The sequence below is a fragment of the Primulina tabacum genome, chromosome 13 (genome assembly GCF_025594145.1).
Source record: "Primulina tabacum isolate GXHZ01 chromosome 13, ASM2559414v2, whole genome shotgun sequence".
Classification (NCBI taxonomy): Eukaryota; Viridiplantae; Streptophyta; class Magnoliopsida; order Lamiales; family Gesneriaceae; genus Primulina; species Primulina tabacum.
The window spans coordinates 37,368,843-37,392,422 of record NC_134562.1 but is presented as its reverse complement, the minus strand read 5'-3'; the positions used below and the strand labels follow the sequence as shown (position 1 = coordinate 37,392,422).

At 36.8% G+C, this 23,580-nt stretch overlaps 1 protein-coding gene and 1 long non-coding RNA gene across 4 annotated transcripts; one reads left to right on the top strand and one right to left on the bottom strand.

Annotated features, from left to right (window-relative positions):
• The first annotated feature begins 12,189 nt into the window (after nucleotides 1–12,189).
• Nucleotides 12,190–15,748, top strand: LOC142522392 (uncharacterized). 3 transcript variants are annotated; one of them, XR_012814472.1, is made up of 4 exons: nucleotides 12,190–12,254; nucleotides 12,425–12,500; nucleotides 13,199–13,276; nucleotides 15,339–15,748. It is a non-coding gene; the product is annotated as an uncharacterized LOC142522392 (long non-coding RNA). The 3 variants fall into 3 exon arrangements; XR_012814471.1 differs by having other exon boundaries at nucleotides 12,196–12,304; XR_012814470.1 differs by lacking the exons at nucleotides 12,190–12,254; nucleotides 12,425–12,500 and having other exon boundaries at nucleotides 12,890–13,276.
• Nucleotides 15,749–16,054: 306 nt separating this feature from the next.
• Nucleotides 16,055–21,306, bottom strand: LOC142522391 (uncharacterized). The gene is given in 9 exon segments (XM_075625761.1): nucleotides 16,055–16,757; nucleotides 17,094–17,242; nucleotides 17,340–17,682; nucleotides 18,112–18,202; nucleotides 18,969–19,278; nucleotides 19,519–19,629; nucleotides 20,648–20,743; nucleotides 20,817–20,924; nucleotides 20,926–21,306. Coding segments are annotated over 9 exon segments (1,908 nt in total). The 5' UTR covers nucleotides 21,112–21,306; the 3' UTR covers nucleotides 16,055–16,243.
• Between the last annotated feature and the right edge of the window lie 2,274 nt (nucleotides 21,307–23,580).

Sequence of the window (23,580 nt, the reverse complement as noted above, 5' to 3'; positions counted from 1 at the left end):
TTCCCAAATACTCACCCCCCTTACAAACCTTCCCAGATAAGCTTGAGGAAGAAATTGAGGAGGAAGAATCTGAGCAGTTCTGGGGATGGTGAATGCTCAAGATATTAGATTAAGTTTAAGTTTATTATTATTATTATGCAGTTTACGTTTCCGCAATAACTCTGTCGTCTTTTTGAGATTTCGGTTTTGTAAAGACAATGTTTATTTCATGGAAATTATGAATTATAAACTGGTTTCGGTTTACACTGTACTACAAAGGCTTGTTGTTTCGATTGTGTGATTGTTAAACAACGCCGGTGTCAATCCCGAGTCTCGGGGCGTGACATAGTAAACATCCTAAGGACAATTCACCTAACATTCGACGTGAGAACTTGATCTTTGCAAATAGTTCTTCCAACAGTTTATATCCTCAAGGGTTTTTTTTTATGTTTGATGAACTATTATGTTTGACAAGATTCTCTATCAATTATTAATAGTAATTGTTGTAAGACTCATACTCACATATTAAATTTTTTTTTGAACTCCTTTTTGTGATTGATTTTTACTTACAGTATTTTCTTTAGTGTCTTCGACAAGGACCAAGAATGATTGGTTGGTACTCTTGAATGATTTACGTTGACAACCTTCCTGTTGATATTAAAAGACAGAGGTTGAAGTCGTGTTTTAAAAGGTCTTGTTAAACATTGTACATGTGATTTATCTGTCTCTGTGTCATTGGGTTTTTCGGACATGTTTATGTGTTCAATTATTATGTGGCTTTATTTTTCTTTTTCACAGTCAAGATCCATGTTTACTTTATGATTTTAATTAAGCAAAGTCGTTTACGTAAACTCTTTATAGAAAAATAGATGAATCTTATCTTAGTACTTCTCATAGAAAATTCCAAATCCGATTCCGTCGATTGTTCAGGACTCCTCTCGACATATGCTTCGAACCCATATGTCAAATTCCAAACTTTCCATTTTTGGAAAAAAAATATATTTATGTAATTTTCGAAAATTTCATATATATTGCATATTGTCCCTTGTTATATACTGTCTCTTTTCGATTATGAGCATTTCCATTTTTTTGATTTCAGGAAATGGCTCCATCTACTCCCATGCGACCCCGCACCCGTGCCCAAGCTGCCATTCGGTTGAAGGAGCTTGCCCTTCACTATCAGTCCCGTCAGATTCAGAGACTTAGAGCCAGACTGAGTGAGAGGCGGAGGGAGGTCGAGACTTTAGCCGCTGAGAAAGAGGAGATTCGTGTGCGCCTTAACCAGTCTATCTATCAGGGTGAGCTTGTTAGAGGTGATAACATGGACCTAAGAGATGTCATAGAGCAGTGCAAGTCTCAACATGGAAGGCTACGAGAGGATGCGGAACGTTATCGCAAGGAGCTGGAGGAAGAGAAACAGCAGAATGCCAAAGGCAAGAGGAGGCTGGAGAATTTGTGTGAGGCCATGAACAGCCTCGCGTATGTAAGACAACGTCTGACTCAGCAAGTGGAAGCTCTAAAGGACCAACTCAAGCAGAAGAAACAGTATCATCTGCAGTATCAGCAGCATTGGAACGACGAGATGGAAGTGGCTGAGGCGGAGATTCAGGGACTTAAGGCACATGTGACACAACTCACAAAAGAGAACGTCCAGCTTACCCACATGGTGGAGATACTGCAAGAGGAAGAGCCAGAGGAGGAGCCGGAAGAAGAGGAGCCGATAGAGATCGATGAGCCTATAGCTGCCATAGGAGATGGAGAGATAGATGATTAGAGTTTCTTAGTTACCTTTCCTTATTACTAGGAGTTTATCTTTCCATTGTTGCTATTTTATTTCAGTCAGTATGATTTGTTTCTCTCAGTACTATTTATTGCATTCTGTTGTTCATCTACATTCAAAAATTAATAAAGTTATGTTTATTTACTAATCTCAGTTGTTCCAGCATAACTTAATTATTCAATCTTGTCGTTATGCACGTCAAATTCTTAGAAGCATTTAACTTGTAGGAAATGGCCGGTAGACCACCAAGACAAAACCGCAACCCCCGTTATGCTAACAACAGCAATGCCAACGAAGAAGGCAACGTACCTCCACCTCAGTTCAGTCTTAATCAAGCAGACTTGATGGCCATAGCCACGATCGTGGCGACAACACTGCAAGGGTTAGTGAACCCGAACGCCAATCAACCACCACCACCTCCACCACAGCACGGAGTAAAGTTCCATTATGAATCCCTCCGCAAGAACAGGTGTCCAACCTTCAGTGGAGCTGCTGACCCTGAAGTTAGCTAGAGTTGGCTAAAAAGCGTGGAGACTCAGCTGCGACTGTTGGAAGTCCAGACGCGCTGAAATGGACGTAATAGTGCCCTTCGTGGAGGATAAAGCAGGCAAGTGGTGGGAAGCAATCTCGCCAGCTATGGCAGCTGCAGGACAAATCACATGGCAGCGTTTTAGAGAAGTTTTCCTGAAACAGTATTATCCAGCCGAGGTCAGACTGCAAAAACTGAGCGAGTTTGAAAACTTCAGTCAAGCTCCAGATATGTCAGTTGTGGAATACACCTCTCAGTTCAATGCCCTTGGATCTTATGCTCCAGCAATTATGGCAGATGAAGTTATGAAATTGCACCGCTTTAAGAAGGGGTTGAATAGCAGGATCCAATCAGCTCTAGCAGTCTACCAACCTGCCAACTTTTCAGACCTGATGGGTGCGGCTATCCGAGCCGAAGCTGACATTCGTCGAAGAGAAGGGGAAAACAGGAACAAACGACCTCTTAACAGCCAGCCTTCTCAAGGCAAACCAGTGTTCAAAAGGCCCAATCAGTCAGGTGGACCTCCCTCAGGGCAATTCCCCCCCAATAACCATCAAGGACTCAAGCCATGCCCAACTTGCGGCTTCAAGCACTCCGGGGAATGCCGAAGGGCCAGCGGTGTATGCTTTGGATGTGGAAAATCGGGGCACAGAATTGCAGAGTGTCCTACCGCCGCCAACCGACCAGCAGGGCCGAACAGAGGAACTGGGCCAAATGCGGGAGCAGGCCCTAGTAAATCAAAGAAGGACAAACCCAATGCCAGGGTCTTTGCCATGACTCAGGAGGAGGTAGACGACGCCAATGAAGTCGTGTCAGGTACCATACTTATTCAGCAAGTGCCTGCTTATACATTATTTGACTGTGGTGCTACCCATTCCTTTATGTCTAAGAGATTTGCTAAGAAGTTAGGCTGTAAGCCCGAGAAATTAAATGAGCCCTTTCGTATAGCCACACCTACAAGTAAGGCCATTGAAACTCACGAAATTTACAGAGATTGTAAAATCAGTATTAGTGATCAGACTTTTAGTGCCGACTTGATACAGTTGATCATGGTCGACTTCGACATCATCTTAGGGATGGATTGGTTAGCCAGAAACAATGCGATAGTAGATTGTAAAGGGAAGAGAGTCAAACTCCGAACCCCAGATCGGGAAGAAGTCGTGTATCATGGCAAGTCCAAGGAACGAAAGTCACTGCTTTCCGCATCTCAAGCTTGGAGAGCAATGAAATCCGGAGAAGACATCTACCTAGCAATGGTCAGTGAAGTAAGAGAAGAAGTCGAACTGAAACTGGAGGACATCCCGATAGTGAGAGAGTTCCCAGATGTGTTTCCAGAAGAACTCTCGGGGACGGTCCCGAATCGCGAAGTGGAGTTCGAGATCAATCTGGTTCCCGGTGCTGCACCAATCTCTAAGGCACCTTACAGAATGGCACCAGCCGAACTCAAGGAGCTGAAAGAACAACTCCAAGAATTGCTAGATAAAAGGCAAATTCGACCGAGTGTGTCCCCGTGGGGAGCTCCAGTACTCTTCGTGAAGAAGAAAGACGGGAGTATGAGATTGTGCATCGACTATAGAGAATTGAACAAGATCACAATCAAGAACAAGTACCCTCTACCCCGGACAGACGATTTGTTTGATCAGCTTAAAGGAGCCGCCGTCTTTTCTAAACTGGATCTGAGGACAGGTTATCACCAGTTGAAGGTCAGGGCTGAAGATATCCCCAAGACAGCCTTTCGAACCAGGTATGGGCATTATGAATTCACAGTGATGCCTTTTGGTCTGACCAACGCACCGGCAGCATTCATGGATCTGATGAACAGTGTATTCAAGCCATTCTTGGATCAGTTCATAGTGGTATTCATCGATGATATCCTCGTCTATTCTCCTGACGAGACGAGCCATGAAGAGCACCTTCACCTTGCTCTGCAGACCTTAAGAGAGAATAAGCTCTATGCTAAGTTCAGCAAGTGTGAATTCTGGCTAAGGAGTGTGTCATTTCTGGGACACATAATCTCGAGAGAATGAGTGTCAGTGGATCCAAAGAAGGTAGAGGCGATTACTGAGTGGCCAAGACCGAAGAACGCCACCGATATCAGAAGCTTTCTTGGATTGGCAGGTTACTACCGGAAGTTTGTCGAAGGGTTCTCCTCGATAGCCGTGCCACTGACGAAGCTCACACAGAAGAATGCTAGATTCACCTGGAGTGAGGATTGCGAGAAAAGTTTCCAGACATTGAAAGAGAAACTCGCGTCCACACCAGTGTTGATCTTGCCCGCAGAGAATAAAGATTTCACTATCTACAGTGACACCTCTAAGGACGGTCTAGGATGCGTACTCATGCAAGAAGGCAATCCTTCTCAGAACCTTCTGCTCTTTGAGGAGCATCAGGAGATAGACACCTTCATCTTTAAAGATGTCAGCAGTATGAGCGACGCAGAGACACCGCTGATACTTGTTCTCTGTTGCCACTCGTTTCCTCGTGACAACAAGTCCCTCCTCACGGAAGGACTGCATCTCAAGCTCCAGGTCGACAGTGTCTTCTCAAAGACACTGGCTTCAATCTTCAGCTTCCTAACAGCCTCTATGGACTGCTTAAGCTCCTCCGCCAAATCTGGTTGTTGAGAACTACTCGCCTTGTCCATTTGCTCCTGCTTTGATAGCGTATTATCTACTGATATTTTCAAATAACTTCGTGTCTAACCAGTTTGTTCTCTTTTATAGACTCAGATCCATACGAAAAGTTGCAATCATTACTCTTGACGGAGAATATGAAAATATCTCTGTCAGCTTTCGACGGTTCATTTTCCGAGAATAAGATTTCTTTTACCTTATTTATTGCATATATTTAGGGGGAACGTTGAATTACAATTGGTTAATCAGTTGGTCTTAAATTGAACTGATTTTGTTTCCAACTGATAGTTCAGTTCTTGACCTAACTGGTCTTATCATATATGTTAACTGATTCTCAATTCGCTTGAGATTCCACAAGAAATTTTGTGACTTTCAAAATTCTTCATTAATCATGTTCTTCATTAAATTTTAATTTGACATTTGATCGTTAACAGTTCAATTGACTCATCTTCTATATTTACATATAATGTACACGTCATATATACAAATTAATCATGGACTGCCACGTGTCCAAAAATTTGAATACACAAACATAAATAATCGTGCCGCCCTCATTCAGTTTACTTTACTCTTTTCTAACTTTCGAACATTCAACTCTCTGAGCAATCTTCTTTGCAGGAAAATCAACGTAAATGGCAAGCCATTTATCCCAGCATTCTTTCTCAACTCTATGGCCATCGATTTCAGTCCTATCTGTTCTGATGAAGCTGTAAGGAGCGTATTCCAGAAGCTTGACTCTGCTGGACTAAAGAAATTCTCAGGGTTGGCAACCCAAGTGATATATCCAAAGGAAATTCAAGAGATTTATGTCAACAGTACCATTTTTTATGATGGCATTATTGTCATGACCGTCAACAATCAGCTACTGATCGTGGACGAAGACTCTTTCTGCAGCCTCTTTCAACTGCCAACTAATGGTTTATCTCACTTCTCCGAGAAAACTATCTGATATTGAAGAGATGCTAACTTTGTTGTCTGCTGATGGGAAGAAGATTAAGGTGTCAGATCCATAGAAAGAGCTGAAACCAGAAATCCAACTGCTGGCAGATATTGTTGTCAAGGATGTTCTCGCAAAGGCAGGTTCATTTGCTGCCCTCACCCTTGAGAAATTTCAAGTCATGACAGCAATCATGAACGGCATAAGATTGAATTGGTCAACCATCATTTTCAACATTCTGAAGAATATGGTTGAATCTTCAAAGCAGTTAAATGGTTTCTCTTTGCCACTAAGCTATTTGCTGAAAAGTTCTGGTCTGGTGGATGACTCTGCTGAGAAGTCATCTAAGATCAAAGTGTTCAACACTAAAATTGTTCAGCCACCGAAGACAAAGTTGGACATCTCACCTGAGAAATTCACCAAAATCAAACGAGAGATTGGAATGATGACAGCTCCCAAATCGGTGAAGAAAGCCAGAACCAAAGACTTGGTGAAGAAACTGACAATCAAGAGGAAACTGATTGTCAGTGAAAATGAATCAGAGAAAACACCATCTCCAAAGATTGTGAAGATGCCGAGGTCTCAGAAGACCAAATCAGTTAGTGTTGGAGTCATTCCAGCTGAAAGACTGATGCCAACTGGAGCTGAACCACCCTTAACTGCTATACCTATTCGTGCAGTTCCGCTTGCACAATCAGATGAAGAGACTCAGCAGAAGAAGCCAATTGATCCTCCATTTAAGATAGTCACCGAATCTCGTGAAAAATTGAAACTTGTTGGAGTCCGCGCACCACCTCCACTGTCACCAGACCAACTGTACTGCCAATCGTTCAACCAAAAGGTGTGGTGATACATGACAAAGTGGATGCAACTACCACAGAGCTGAGTATCTCTCATGCCCTAACTGATCCAAAAGGCATAGGCAAGACGATTGAGGAGCCCAGGCCAACCAACCCGATTCAAACTCACATTGATCTTATCTGGAACGAAATAAATGAGTTTGCTGAATCGAAGTTGGAAAATTTTGATGAATGGGTCAGAATTCGGACCGAAGTGTTTGTCAGGCGACTAAAGAATAAATCAGTTTTAAAAGAGTTCATCGCTCTGGAAACAATGGTCCTGACGACAGTCAAGGCTGTCACAATCACTCAAGCAATGGAAAGGAGATCTTATTTATTTTATCTGATGTGCATGAAGAATTTGGCTAAAGTAACAGCTCAGCTGAAACTGAACTATGATCCGATCAGTCCGACTGCTTACAATGACAGAGCCGTCTTCCAGCAGCTGGACTCAGATCTTTTATCTCTGCAAATGAAGATCAAAGTATGAGAAATGGATCAACAATTGTATATACCAGCGGATTCCCAAAGTCCAACATCCGTGGAACAGGCTCAACCATCTAGAGTTCAGTCAGAGCCATCCAAGGAAACAGTTATTGAACAGAGCTCTGAGCTAGTGATTGTTCCTATCTCTCAGGATGATCAACCATCCTCATCTTTTGCTCCTACAAAATCTACTCTAGTCAGTCTTCAACTGTACACAGACGCTGAGTTGTCACTAGCCAATGTTGACGACGTCATCCAATCAGTTGCCACTTACGTCCAGCTGAATTTCGAGCCAACTGAGACAGATGTATGTCAAAGCTCGCCAAAACAAGTAGCCTTGGAGGTTATGATAGAACAAGTTGAAGAAATGGTTCAGTTAGTTACTAAGACTGAACAACAAACCGATGTGGCCCAGTTGCACTCTGAACCGATAGTTGATTTGCAAGGGCCAACTGATGTGCCATCTAGCTCAACTGCTGCTCAGCCTTCTACTTCAATTCCAGACACTCAGCAGAAAGCAGTTGAAGAAGTTATAAGAGAATTAGAATAAACTTAGAATGTTTCACAAAATTTAACCATGGTGATTTTCAGTGAAAAAGACAAGGCAAAACACCTGCTACATCTGAAATCTTGTCTCCTGAAATACCTATAGCTACTGATATCATGATTGAAGAAATTTAGTTCAGTTTGCACAATCTCATTTCAACCGTCTCCGATATGAAATCGACTCAGCTAATGCAGACACTTAAAATTGATTCTATGAAGGAGAATACCATGAAGAACCTCAAGCAGGTTATCAAGGATATTATCTCATTATTTCTCCTTGTAGATCAACTAAAGAAGGACTGAGTGACAGTTTCAGCTCTCTTCCAGACTCAAGACACGCTTCTCAACATAATTGACTTTGTGCACACAAGTATGTCAAAGAGGATGGATTTGATGCAAGAACAGATGTTGAATGCTATATCTCAAGTCAGCACGGAAGTCCGCCTTCTCTCTGCTTTTGCTGACAAAAAGAGGGAAGAAGAAGAACAAATGCATCAATCAAAGAAAAGATCGAGTCAACCAACTGATACTGATCAAGGATCTGCTGATAAAAGAGCAAAGAAGTAAACAACAACAAGATCAGTTGGAAGACAGTCTTTCATCTTGAATTCTTTGATTTGTACAAATCTGTACGGAGAAAGATTATTTTATCTACAATAATTCAGATTATTTTATCTACGATGGAGTTCATCAGTTCCTGAATTCTATGTTTTGTCAAACACCAAAAAGGAGGAAATTGTTGGAATTAGAATTTCGGAGTTTGACAAATAAAGTTTTTGAAGATTGCAGAACTGATCGACTCAACTGAATTAATTTGATCTTAAAACAGAAGTTGCCTGAACTGATAATTAATGCGCTAAATAATCGAAGGTAATTGAATCTATATAGATAACTGGAGTATCAGTAGAACTGATCAGTTATACAGTCAGCTCAACTGATCGGTTATATAGTCAACTAATAATCAGTTCAACACGTCATTAGTTAAAAGCGTAGCCAACAACCGACAATTTGTACAAAAGCAGAATGTAACTTGTAGTGAGAGCGCCGCATATCAGAACACCACAATGTACTATTGTCATAAGAATGTTGGCACTTTCAGAAAAGGCAAATCAACGGATATAATTCATTTAAATGCATTCAATGTTACCGCTGGAAGCAAAGCCTATAAATAGCCGTGAAGTTCAGCTGAGACAAGAACTTTTGCACAATTATTCTGAATGAATTTTGAATTCAAGCTTACAAGTTCAGTTACGATATTCTTACAGAAAAGCTCACACTTAACAGAAGTATTCATAGCTTTTAGGCTATCATCTGAGCAAAAGCAGTAGCACATTACATTGTTGTATTCGATCTCGTAAGATCAGTTGTGCTAAGATAAGAAAATCAGTTGTATACTGATAAAGTGTAAAGATACTAAGAGTTTCAGTTTGGTAGTATTTAAGACCAAACTGAAGTGGGTTATTACAGTTTCTGTTATCAATCAAAGTCTTTTAGTGAAAGTCTTATCCTTGTGATAGAAGGGGTGACGTAGGAGCATTTAAAGTTTTCGAACATCCATAAAATCTTCGTGTTCATTGCTTAAATTATTCTTTGAGTATTCAATCTGTCAGTCAGTTTATTTTCGTGCTACATTAGTTAACTAATTGACAATGACAACAAGATTCTTGAATTCAGTTTATCACTAAACTAATTCACCTTATCAAAAAAAGATTTGAAAATCTTGAAGTGTTTATTCAACCTCCCCCTTCTAAACACTTTCACCCATCAAATCGATCCTAACAATCTTGTTATAATATTACATTTTAAAATATATTCATCAAAGTTAAAGAAAAACCTCTCTAATACCACTTTTTGAGACCAGATTAGAGTTTATAGAGTTTGAATAAACTCTTTTAAAATTTTCTAAACTTTGAACCGTTTTCAACACTTTTTAAGCTGATAAGAAATATTCTTGAACCACTAAAAATTGAGTAAGCGCGTAACTGTCCGGCTTGACTATTGATGAACTATATTTGAAGGTTTAACAAGAAACGGCTTGAAATAAGATTTGCAAGAATGTAAAGTGAATAGTAAAATAACACAAGTATTTTTATGGATATTCGGAGATAAAACTCCTACGTCACCCCTTCTTCCACTTAAGAAGATTTCCACTTGAAGACTTTGGTTTTACGTATCACTACCTACACTGAAACTCTTAGTGATCATTTTACAGATCATTATTAATCGCTGTTGGTGAAACACTTGCTTTAATTTTTTAGATATGGAGCCTGGAGAAATTCTGTGGTGATACTAAAGTCTTTGGCGATCCTCTGTGGATAATGTGAATAAGAAGTCAAATCATGAGATAAGAAATAAAATTCTTAATCAAGTTAGAGGTTCTGCCAAAAAAGATAGTAAGAGGAACACAATTCAAGATATTCTGGATTTTCTCGAGGTCAGTTATTTAATTTAATCTGCTTCATATTGGAGCTATTGTTTAACATAATAATTTGAGTATCAACCTCAAAAATTAATTATGTATCAGGATGGATGTACCCCTGAAACACCAATGAAGATTAGTGAAGAAGCAACAAATTACTTGATTATTAAATTGTTGAACAGTCGCACAACAAAAATTAAAAATAAAAGGAGCTATGATTTATAAAAAAAGTAAACTCAAGATTTTTGTGCTATAATTGATAAAAGAATTTGCTTCTTTTTTTGTTTAAAAAAATAAATACATTCATTCATTTTATGCCTCCTAATCTTGAAATTCTACCCGGCTTAAAATTATATTCATGGATTTTTTAATAAAATTATTATGTAAGAAAATCATGAATTCTAATTAAAATTTATTGGAAACTTATCAACATCTATTAATAAAGAAAACTTAAGATTTTTGTGTTGTATTATAAATTTCATTTTGTGTTTTTAAAACATATCAACACCTAGGAACTTCTTTCATTGCTTATCATATATGTGTACTACACCAAAAATATGAGAACATGATTTCTCCTACTTCATATCACATACATGATTTGTCAGTTTATTGTAATTTCCAATTGACAGCATCATCCTCGAAGATTCTAATTTTACATTGGAGTTCTTAGTTTATTGGTATTATCAACTTGTATCACTAACCTTGTCATTTTAAATTTTGAAGTTAAGCTGGAAATCAGCTTGTTGAGAGGCTTGGTGAGAAAGTTTCCTACTAAGTTTGATGGTTTTATCTAGGCCTGGTTCGATACGGTATACCGATTTTTTTAATAATACCGTACCGAAATATTTCGGTATCCCGTTAATATCGGTATATGCAGTATATTTCGATATGGTATGCACGGTATACTGAAATTTCGGTATTTTTTCTCAGCCCTAGTTTTATCCACTATGTATTAAAATGAAGAGATTGAAGGAGACATGATTTTTTCTAATCATAGAGAAATTTGAAGATAAGTGATCTACCTCTTCATTATTTTTATCGTTTCTAGAATTGGTGGAGAAAGAAAGTTAGCCTAAGACCAAGTCACTTAAAATTTCACGTGAGAACTTGATTTTTGCAAAATAGTTTTCTAACAATTTACATCCCTTGGGATATTTTTATGTTAGATGAACTATTTAGTTTGACAAGATTCTCTACCGGTTAGTAATTTTAATAAGTAATTGTTTAAGACTTACATTCACATATTTAAATTTTTATGGAATTCCTCTTCATGATTAATTTCGACGTACAATATTTGCTTTGATGTCTTCCACGAGGACCAAGAATGATTGGTAAAACACCAAGAATGATTGGTAAAACCTTCCTGTTGATATTAAAATTGAGAGTTTGAAGTCGTGTTTCAGAATGTCTGATGAAACATTGTACGTGTACTTTTCTCTACCTTTGTATCATTTGGTTTTTCAGACTTGTTTATGGGTTCATTTATTCTGTGGCTTTATTCTTCTGTTTCACTGTCAAGATCCAGGTTTAGTTTATCATTTTCATTAAGCAAAGTCATTTACGTAAACTCTTTATGTTGCCAGCTTGCAAAATCATCCCCCCGGTGGCAAACTCCACACATTCACTTCATGTATGAAGTATCTTTGTCCAAATTTTTTTTTAACTGTGATGCTTTTAGATTCTTCAGCTAATACCTCTAAGAACATTTTTGGCTGCTATATTCCTTTGTACTTCAACTGCCTGTTCATGTGGGATTGTTTGTGATTTCTCATCTTCCTTTTGTGATGTGATATTCAGTTGTTGAAAGTTGATGTTTATGATGGGAAAAAACGAAGTTCAGCTTCGTCTTCCTTTTGTGAATCTATATTTTGGTTCGAGAAAACATTTTGGAGATGCCCATCTATAGTATGTGACTTCATGGTTCATATTGTATGTTAATTTTCTATTTGCTTGTCATAACTTGGAGCTGTGTGATTAAAATTATTTGTTTGCTGAATTGCGAGTTATTGTTTCTTTTCTTTTACCTATTTCCCTCTTGCAGTTTGTCGCATATTGGACATCGAATTGAAGATCCTGCCTCGTTCTCTTTGTTTTTGCTTTGTGATGGTAGTTTCGCACCTATGCATTGTAGTTTTCTCTGATACAATAAAATCATGGTATGAATAGATGCATGATTCAAGTGACTTGTGCCCTCATGCTATCATGTTTTTATTTATTTTTTTGTAACCTATCAATATAATTTGTTATGTGACAAATTTTATCTTATCTATGTTTAGTTTGAGAATTCTTGGGATGCAGAAGATGCTATCATGGGAAAAGATGGCTATAACTTTGATGGTTGCCTTATTAAGGGTGGGTTTAGTCAATTAAATTTTGATGTGTTTTCTTATTAGACTTGTTTTTTTTGGTTGTCTACATTTTTATGTCCGTCTCCAACTTTTCTACCGATATGATTTTTACAAATCGATTTAGGATGAGCTTGCACACGGTGGCAGAGGTCTGCCATCTTCAAGTGATCGCCGTAGTGGTTATTGTTTGGGCAATGGGAGATATTATCCATTTGTTTCTTTGTCCTGGTTTTATAGGAAAATTAATTTCTACAAGATGGCCTTGGTTTCACGTCTAAGAAAAATCTTCTTTCAGGGGTTGAGAATTGTATTAGAAATGGTGAAAAGGTTTGTCTGACATTACATTCTCAAAGCTGTTTCCTTTGGTTGTAGTTAAGTATCTCTCTAGACAGTCTTTTTCCCTATCATCATGGTTGCTAGTAACCTGTGTATCCGTATTTGTTGAAGAAAGTTTTTTACACTTAACTTAGGAACCCCTGGATGCAGAAATGTTTTTGTTAGTTAAATATTTGATTCAACTTTATGTTCGATTATTTTCTGCTCTCTTTTATTTTAGTTAATTTAAGATGTATTATATTGTGGAGTTGGGCTGTCATTATATCCAGTAGAATATGGTATTTTACTCATTTGCCTATGGTTGCCATTTACTTCTTTGTGCTGTTAAATTAAATGTTCTTCTCTTTACTGCTCCTTACTTGACAGAGGATGTACAAGTCTCCTATCTCTGCCCTTAACAATGCAAGAACACAATTACTAAACAAACAGCGGATGTCATCTCAGGTACTTCAATTTCTTCAAGTCACATCTTCGCTCTTGACGTTATTTCACTTTCATCTGTCTCTTTCCCCTTTCAATTAATAAAAAATTAAATTGGCAGCCTGCATAAAGTAATATGATAACATCTGGTAATCTTGTTTGTTTACCCACTTTCATATTCACCTTTTTGTCTTGTGACTTGCTACGATTTTAGATAAGCAGAGGATATACCCAACGAAAACCAGGATTATCTTCCTCTGTTCATCATCGTACTGCTTGCTTGCTGTCTTTAATGTTTGATACTACTAGTCAGTACTAGAAGTTGCAAGTTGACTCGACTCTGAGTTTGTATTAGTCACTGCATTATTGACTTTATTTTTTCTTACATTTCACTGTTTCTGTCATTTCCAACTTTTCTTTGGTTTATACTTGAACTACTAATTTTTAAATTTCTCGTTTGCATGGATCAAACTCGAATTTAGAAAATTGGAAAATTAAAAGGACGAATCCTATTCAAATAGGTATAGGTAGATTTACATTCCATGAAATAATGGGTAATAAATGAAAAATGATCCAAGAAGCAACAATATTACTTGATTATTAATTATTAGACAGTCTCATAACAAAATAAAAAAAAAAAAAGAAAAAGAAAAAAAAGCTATGATTTATAAATAAAGAACACTTGAGATTCGTGTGCTATAATTGATAAATGAATTTGCATCCTTTTTAGTTTTAAAAAATTAAACACTAGTCTTTCATTTCATGCGTCCTAATCTTGAAATTTTACCCGGCTTAAAATTATAGTGAAGGATATTTTTTAATAAAATTATTATGCAAGAAAAATCATAAAATTCTAATTTAAATTTTATTGGAAACTTATCAATATTTATAAATAAAGAAAACTTAAGATTTTTGTGTTGTATTAGAACTTTTTTTCTACAACATCTAACAACTTTTTTTCATTTTTTATCATTTATGTGTAATACACCAAAAATATGAAAACATTGTTTCTCTTACTTGTTGTGACACATGATTTGCCAGTTTATTGTAATTTTCAGTTGATAGTATCATTCTCTAAGATTTTAATTTTACATGACAGTTCTTAGTTTGGTATTATCCACTTGCATCACCAAACTTATGATTTTAAATTTATAAGTTAAGCTGGAAATCAACCTTTTTGAGAGGCTTGGCACAAGGGTTGACGAGAAAGTTACCTGCTAAGTTTGATAGTTTTATCCACTATATATTAAAATGAAGAGATTGAGAATTGGTGGAGGAAAAAGTTACATAGTAAACATCCCAAGGACAATTCACCTAACATTCGACGTGAGAACTTGATCTTTGCAAATAGCTCTTCCAACAGTTTATATCCTCAAGGGTTTTTTTTTTATGTTAGATGAACTATTATGTTTAACAAGATTCTCTGTCAGTTATTAATAGTAATTGTTGTAAGACTCACACTCACATATTAAATTTTTTTTTTTGAACTCCTTTTTGTGATTGATTTTTACTTAGGGTATTTGCTTTAGTGTCTTCGACAAGGACCAAGAATGATTGGTTGGTACTCTTGAATGATTTATGTTGGCAACCTTCCTGTTGATATTAAAAGTTGAAGTCGTGTTTTAAAAGGTCTTGTTAAACATTGTACATGTGCTTTATCTGTCTCTGTGTCATTGGGTTTTTCGGACATGTTTACGTGTTCAATTATTATGTGGCTTTATTTTTCTTTTTCACAGTCAAGATCCATGTTTACTTTATGATTTTTATTAAGCAAAGTCGTTTACGCAAACTCTTTATAGAAAAATAGATGAATCTTATCTTAGTACTTATCATTATTTTAGTGAGAGGAATTTATCTATTTACACTTGTATTTAAAATTATTATGATTAGATTAGTTTATCTTAATAGCTTGTTATATATTCGCGTAAAAGACTATCATCTAACTAAGAAGCATGAATGCAGCGCATGTTCCCAATTTTTCTTCTTTCCAAACTAAATGGTATCAGTTAGCCTCGTTCTCCGTGCCTCCCAAATCCGAAGTCTTGCCTGTTAGTGATTTTCCGTCTGTCCCTATCACTTGTCACAGGTTGAATAGACGGAACTTCCTCTAGTGGCCACAATCGGTCCTCATGTTTATTGTGGCAGAGGGAAGGATGACTTTCCCTTCGGAAAAACAATATGTCCGGCAGCAGATGACCCTCTGTTTAGGGCCTGGAATTCGGAAAACTATGTGGCCACGTCCTAGTTCATTAACTCCATGACAACGGAGATCGGCGAAAACTTCATCCTCTATCGCACTGCCAAGGAGATCTGGGATGCTGCTCGAGAGACATCTATTCTTCACGTGACAATACCTCTGAATTATTTGCCATAGAATGCAGTGCTAGAGATTTAGTGTTCACATGCTTCGACAATTTTTAATGTAAGAAACATCATACATGGGCAGGGCAGGATGATTGCGACTGCTAGTTGACTGGGTATAAGGACGGGTTTTGACTTGTCTTGGCACGTATTTAAAACTATTACCAAATCATGAAGTACCCAAAATATCTTTTTCAGCATTATTATTTAAAAAAAAAAACCACATTCTGTTGTTTTTCTTCAGATTACACCGTCGACTGATATAATATAATATGTTTTTTTATAAATATGACTTCCACTTACAGTGTATACACAAATTAACATTTCAAATCTTATGTTCAACAATCACGCTACAATTATAAAAGATACGAAACAATAGGAAAAGATAATCCGTACTGCCAAATCTATCTGAGCGTATTCTGTATGAAAAATATTCTCCCATAATGTCAAGATACCTCAATTTATTTTCGTTCAGTACAAGATATAAATATAATATCCCCAAAGTTAGCTAAGGAAGCATGTATTTCAGCAGCAAATAAATGGTAATGGAGCCATATCTTCAGTCCTCCCGAGTCTCATCCTTCACCCAAACAAACCGTACGAATGGATAAAATTATACACCAAAAACATTTAAACCGACTCATGACCTTCAGCTGCTAGTTTTATTCGCTGGTGATGTTCAGCAATTTTGTAATCCACGATCTCCTTAAATAAATTGGAGTCAAGAACACAGTCAGGGCGTCCGTAAACAGCTGCTTGAACACTTGCCATGAGTTTCGCTATCTCACGTCCTGAAAATCCTTCTGTTTTCCGAGCAGCTTCTTTGATGTCATCGTCTGACAGATCTTTTATGGAAATTTTTTGTGATTTCTTATTGAATAGGTGACTCCATTGGGAGTTCCTGCTGTCATCTTCTCCATAGAGGTACTTGATCAAGTAAAGTTTCAGCAGTTTGAAACGTTCATTTTCCTGGGGAAGAGGGAATTCGATAACCTCATCAATCCGATCAGTCACAGCACTGTCAAGATCTCCTGGTCTATTTGTGGCTAGAACAAGAACAACATCTCTAGACTGGTCTCCAGTACGGAAGAGCAAAGCATTAAGGGCACTTCTTTGAGCTTCGCTCATGTGTTTGCTGTTACGTCTGCATGAAAAGATATCGGGGTATGTTTAACACACATTAGTAGGAAAGAATATGTAATATTTATAGCTGTAAATTAATGCTTAGCAGCCTGAGATTTCTCTAAAGGTAGCAGCGCGGGGACTAAAAAAATATATAAGGATTCATAAATACAATGAGTTGTGCATGAAAACAATTTATATTTATGTTGATTTTAAGTGTTCAGTAATAACTCCAGTCTGTCCAATATGTTTAAACGTTAAATTTCCCCTCCTCCTTGGTAGCAGGCTAGCAGCTATAGCCAAAATATAACATTCAGGCCTTAGCATCATGATCACAGTCAATAAAAAAGTTACTTACTCGCATAGAAAAGCATCAGCCTCATCGATGAAGAGGAGTAAACCTTTCTTTGACTTTTTTGACCAATCAAATATGTCATGTATTTTGGTAACAGCTTGCGCTCCCAATGGTGCAACATCTCCTCCTGTCATCATGGCATAATCCAGGCCCTGCAAATATTAATCTTAAGTTGTTTAGTGCATGTGTTGTATGGAAGATCATAATACTCACTATTCATTTAAGAAATCCGATATAAAGACATTGTACCGATTTTCGGGCTATTTCCCTAGCAACCATGGTTTTACCAGTACCAGGGGGTCCATAAAATAGCATATTCCGAAATGGTGCCTGGTGGACTTTGGTATTTGATGTAGCTCGAGCAAGGTGCTCTATTCTCTTTCGCAGAGAAGGATGCAGAACAATGTCTCCAAAGGCAGATTTATTTTGTGCAGGTGATGCCGCCCCAGCTACTGTACTATATTTAACCACTTTATTAGCTGCTCGAGAACCTATCCCTGACCATGGGAACTTTGCCATAGATGATTCCCGGATCAAAGATGGCTGACCAAGAATCCTATTGACATAGCCCCAGATAACTCGAGCACCTTCCCTGAGCACAAAAAGGATTTTAAGGTAAGAAGCTGCTTCTTCTAAGCACAATAACAACATTATAACTAACAAATTTTAAAGAATTACTAAACATCAGTGTTTTGGTACAGCAAAGTATTCAAAAGTGAATTATTTCAGATTCCTGAAATCAGACTAGAATGGCATGACTCATGAGGTGAATAAGAATGAGATAGACATCGGTATTTTAACTTGCACGATGAGCTCCATATGCTTCGGGCATGAAAGGCAGTAGCAAATTAGTAGTGATTGATAAAAATACTCAGATGTTGCCCGTGCAAAACAACTGGAGTCATTAAAGAAACCGAGTGCACAAACACGAGTAGGAACAAAAACATTTAGCAGCATTAAATCACGTTTCCGATTTCAAAAATACCGTAGATAAAGTAATACGGGGAAAAAGGAATTAAACCTAGTGGTATAAACTCCGCCAGCTAATGCAGTAGCTCCTCCAACTGTCATCACTAACCGACTCCTGTCAGTCAATAGAACTCGAAACCCCCCTGCATATTACGCATAAATGTTGACAAACTGCTACAGAAAATCTTTTTGAACTGCTATAGATGAAGAACAGTCACCACTTAGTACTTCGAGTTCGAGCTCAAAATTTCCCCTGAAACAGAGTTAGAACGTAAAATCCTAGAGCTCCACTCTAGTTTAATTTGTTATATCATGAACGAAATTATAATAGTAAAATATTTCAAATATAAAGAACTTCTAATAGAGAAACAATCATTTTAGAGCTGGAGTCCAGATAATATGCCTGGCCAGCATGGACCCAAAGAATTTAAGACCTTGTTTTGGGCTCGACCTATAGCAGTCTTTTAACCTATGTAGTCATAAATAACATGATTCTATCAACCCTGAAATAAAGCCCCACATTTTAGAATGAATGTTTAAAGCCCAAGCACATAAACTTTTCGACCTTGATTATTTACACCTCCAGTTTATGCCCCCACATCCACTTGTACATTTGATTTCTTCGTAAATGCAAGAAGCATAGAGCAGAAGATACAAAATTTCCAAAGATCCAACATGCAAAATCAAGATATGCACCAAATTCACCAAAATTTAATTATAGAATCACACTGGAAACAAAGTAATTAACATTTGGTAAAATAATAAAAGTAGGTGTCTAATCCAATAGCACTACAAGCGGAGATCCCTAACCTGATCTGAGGGTTGGAACAAAATTATGGGAATGTATGATGGAAATAACCAAGCTTTGGGCTTAAAAAGGAAACATAAATATTTCAAAGCACGTAGTACCTTCAATATGACTGAACGTTGTATTTATTGCAGCAAGCCATTTTTCTCTTTCACCATTTATCTTCTCCAGAAGCATTCTTCTGTTATGATCCTCAGTTAATTTTGCTTCATGTGCGCGGCCTTCTGCTTCAGCCATTGCCTTCACTCTTATTGTTTCTCGTTCTATTTCAGCTTTCTCTTTCTCTGTGTGACGTTGCTGAGCTTGAATCTGTTCTTCAGTGGCTCGCCTTGCCTGTTCTTTTCTTATGGATGACTCCTCTTGCATTTGGGCCAATTCAGCATTATGTCGTCTCTGAGCTTCATTATCTGTCTGAATTCATGGCAGATGATTGAGATAACCATGCACAAATACTGCCAATGCACCTCACGCCTACCAAGATCTATGCTACATTTCAAATTGTTTCAAAAATGAGGGAGCAATGTATACAGATAGAAGCATACAAGTTTCTAAATTGATAGATCAACTTAAAAAAAAAATCAAACAATTCCTATTAAATTCTACTACCTTGATTTCTCATAATGACAGGACAAAAATAATGATGACAGATACCTGCATTCTTTTCCGAGTCAATTCATCTTCGTATCTCATCATTTGTGCCTTAGCTTGAGCATGTTGTTGATATAGATTTCTCTGGTCTTCGGCCCACTTTTGCTGCTTGTCCTGGATATACAACGTTAGTTTGAGATTAATTTTTATAAACTAAATATCGACCAACACAACTCCAAAATCAGGTCAATAATATGAGTTTTTGGTATGGGCTCAAAACAAATGCAAGCAGAATATTACAACCAAACTAAACAATATATCCTCGTAATACGTAACTGTAAATGCCTATTTCAAGATATTTGGCCAATGAACGGGTAAAATTAATCATCAACAAAAGTCAAGGACTTAAATCAAACCATTGTCTTGGAGCATTTGAGCCACAAAAATTTCAAATATTAAAATAAGTCTTATATCAAGAGTATAATAATTCAGGGATGCACCGAACAAGAGGGCGAGGAGGGAACACCCTTCCCTCATTCAAAGTAAAAAAGATTAAGTTTCAAGAGTAAAATTTTCAAAATTCAATTTTTGCCTCCTCTATTCCAAAGTTATGTCTCTAGTCAAGTAAATGTTCAAGTGTATGATAAAGATCATATAATAAATACTTGGACCTGTTATCCTGGGGTTGTCTCATGATAAAAATGCCAAGAAAATAATAATTTTAAATTTGTGATATTGTTTTCTTTGAAGGACAATGAATACAAGCGCAATTTATTTAGCACAAACCCTTCTGGATTTCTCATGTTATAATTAAATTGGAGACTTCCAAAAGTCTCCAAAAAAGGCACAATAGCCCCAACACCAGCACAAAGTAGATGAATCGTGTATATCACGCATGCAATATTCCGATAAGTCTTAAGAACTTCTATTAAAATTCACAACAATCATCATAAGCTTAATGAGATTATTTCATTTCCCATCGCAATTGAAATGCGAGTTAAACCAATTCAGAAAGGTGAAGAAAGACACTCTTCAAATAATTTTTTTATTGCCAACGCTCCATAAAGCTCTACCCTCCCCTAGAATCGTCCTCATGAAGGAAAAAAAGAACAAGAAAAAAAAGGCTGAACAGAGAAGATAAGAGAATGACTCGTTTTATCTAATTATTTACAATCTAAACAGAACCACACACAATGTCAGCGTGAGCTTGAATAGCCTCAAAATTAGCCTTCTCTGCAGCCAATTCTGCCAGACGAGTTTCCTCCTGCTTCCTCATCACCTCAAAGACCTTCGAAAATATGAACAAACTGTCAAACAAATAATCTTTTTCCCTTAAAAAATCTCCCCACATATAAAACTACCTGTTTAGAATAAGGGGAGTTGTTGATTTCTCTGAGAGCTTTAGCTCCCCTCTCTAACGACTCGGGATCAAACCCGCGTTTCGAGACCTCAACAGCCGGTTGATGCTCCGTACCGGATAGGATTCGTGGCTGAAGCATCGGGAGGAGGTGAAGGAGGCGATGCAGAAGAGGAGAAGGGATTAAATCGAAACAGTCCGTCGGCGTACACACCGTTGGAAGATGCGTTTGAAGAGGCTGCCGTCGCCGTTGCCACCGCAGCTAATGCCGCCCAGGAGGAAAATCTCGATCCCAACATTTAGAAGACTTGATCCAAAATTTGATAGTTAATCAACAGATTAATACGACATTTACCAAAATCCTCGGAGAACCAAGAGTTTTGCGGAGTGGCGCCATATATCTGTCCTTCAAGAGATTGATATCACAAACCCTGTTCGCCGGAAATCAGAGACTAGGGTTTAAGAGGTCCGTTTAATTGTAGGGAGATTTTGGTAAATTGGACTTGAACCTTTCTTGCTCTAGGGGTAACCATTTCTTAAAAACATTGAGCCCAATGCGTTAAAATTACCAATGGGCCTCAATAAACTTTACTAATTGTAATAAATAAATATAGTGACAATTAATGTTTGAGTAGATCTCTTGTGAGACGGTCTCACGAAACTTTATCTGTAAGACGGGTTAACTCTACGGATATTCACAATAAAAAGTAATACTCTTAGCATAAAAATTAATATTTTTTCATGGATGACCCAAATAAGAGATCTGTCTCACAAAATACAACCCGTGAGACCGTCTCACACAAGTTTTTGCTTTAATGTTTTTATTATTTTTTAACATTTATAGGAATTAATATTTCAAAGTATCTCAACTTTTTGAAGGTAGCATATTTCAAGTATACTAACTTTTAACACCTTTTCTTATTATATATATAGAAATTAAGTACATATATACAACTCTACATGGCATCAAAATTTATGATATTTGTTGGTTTATTTTTAAAAATTAAGTTTTATTTTATCTTTTAAAAAAATTAATGGAAACAATACATTTGTTCTCCTTAAATGGACCTATTTATTAAAAATACTAGGTCCCCTGCAATCACATCAAGCTCTTTTAAATAATTTAATTTAATTTTTTAAAAGTTGTTATCTTCTGCGTAGCTGCTTCACTTCAAAGCAGCCAGCCAACCAACCAACCAACCAGACTTTAGTCACTTTAGCTTCTTTTAATTTTAATTGGAGTAAGATTACGATGTAATATGGATTAATTATAGTAAGTCTTTTATAATATGATTTCATACATTTATAATAATAAGACGAGTCAGTCTCATTCATGTATATATGTAATATTTTTTTTTATGTATCGGATGAAATTAATAAGCGAGATTACGTCACAATAATTTTTATTAGTTGATAAATGTTTCTTCAACCAACCAAAACCCGATGACTTCAAAATTTGAATCTTTCAAAATAAGTGACCAATCAAATAGTCCCTAGAAACTACAAAGTGATACGTCTAAATCAATGGATTATTTCATATCGAGTGGAAATTATTTTCATTTTTAATATTATTTTTAGCATATGTAGAAAACGTTGACCACTCTTGTAAATTAATAATGACCAAATATACTTCTGTACTTCACTGTTAAAAAATTTGGTTAATTATAATTTTAAGTACTGATATATTATTTTATTAAGTTTGAGACACTTAAGATAATTAACTTTGGTGTCATGATATGTTTTAATAACTATATATATTAATAAATGTAAAAATCATAATACAAGTTATATGTAGTTCAGCGGATAGAATCAGTGTTTTTTGGGGTTTAGATTATAGGTTCAATTCTTACTGAGATTATTTTTTTTATTCTTTTATTTTTTAATTTATATATCAAAATTAAAGTGTAGTCCCTCAATATTTTTTATAATTATATTTTGATCCTCATTTAAATATAAATAAAATAAATTATAAAAAATATCATATCAGAGCGTGCGTTGGTACACTGGTTAATATAAACGAAGATTAGTGGAGAACAATTACTATTTAGATTAGTGGAGGGCTGGAGGCGCTTTGAGTTTTGACAGCAATGACACTTTTATTCTTAATCCTCTCTCTCTTTGCGGAGATTCACTGGAGGATAAAGGTGGCACACGTAATTGTCAAAGTTTCTTTATTTTCGGATTGAGGTGTGTAGTTTATAAGGGTCGGGTGGGATTGCTAAAATTAAGTGTTTGGTGTGCACTTTGATTCTGGCTCAAGCATCGTTCAACTTTTTATTCTGTATGTTTACATGTCAAAACGGGCTGACGGGGCGGGCCAGCCCGCAACCCACCGCAACCCGCCATTAGGCGGGGCGGGGCGGGCCAGCCCGCTATTTTGGCGGGCCTCTAAATGGCCAACCCAGCCCAACCCACCTTGGGCCGCGGGCTAGGCGGGCCAACCCGCTTATTATTTTTTTAAAAAAAAATACTAAACAGTATTAAAATAAACATAGAAGAAAAATATATTTCAGTTAAATATTTTCATAAAAAACTTAAAAACATTGAAATAAGACATTGAAAGCATACAACAATCAACATAATACATAAAAAAAATAAAGTGTTTATTCTAATTCACACAAGATTTCATCGTACACATGTACTAAAAATTAACTCATGTAATATTATGTTTTCAATAATACAGATAATTACTTTATTTACTATATTATTTTGATAATTCTGGATTAGTTCGAGTTAAACATTAAAAAAAGGGAAGGGACTGAAGAGTA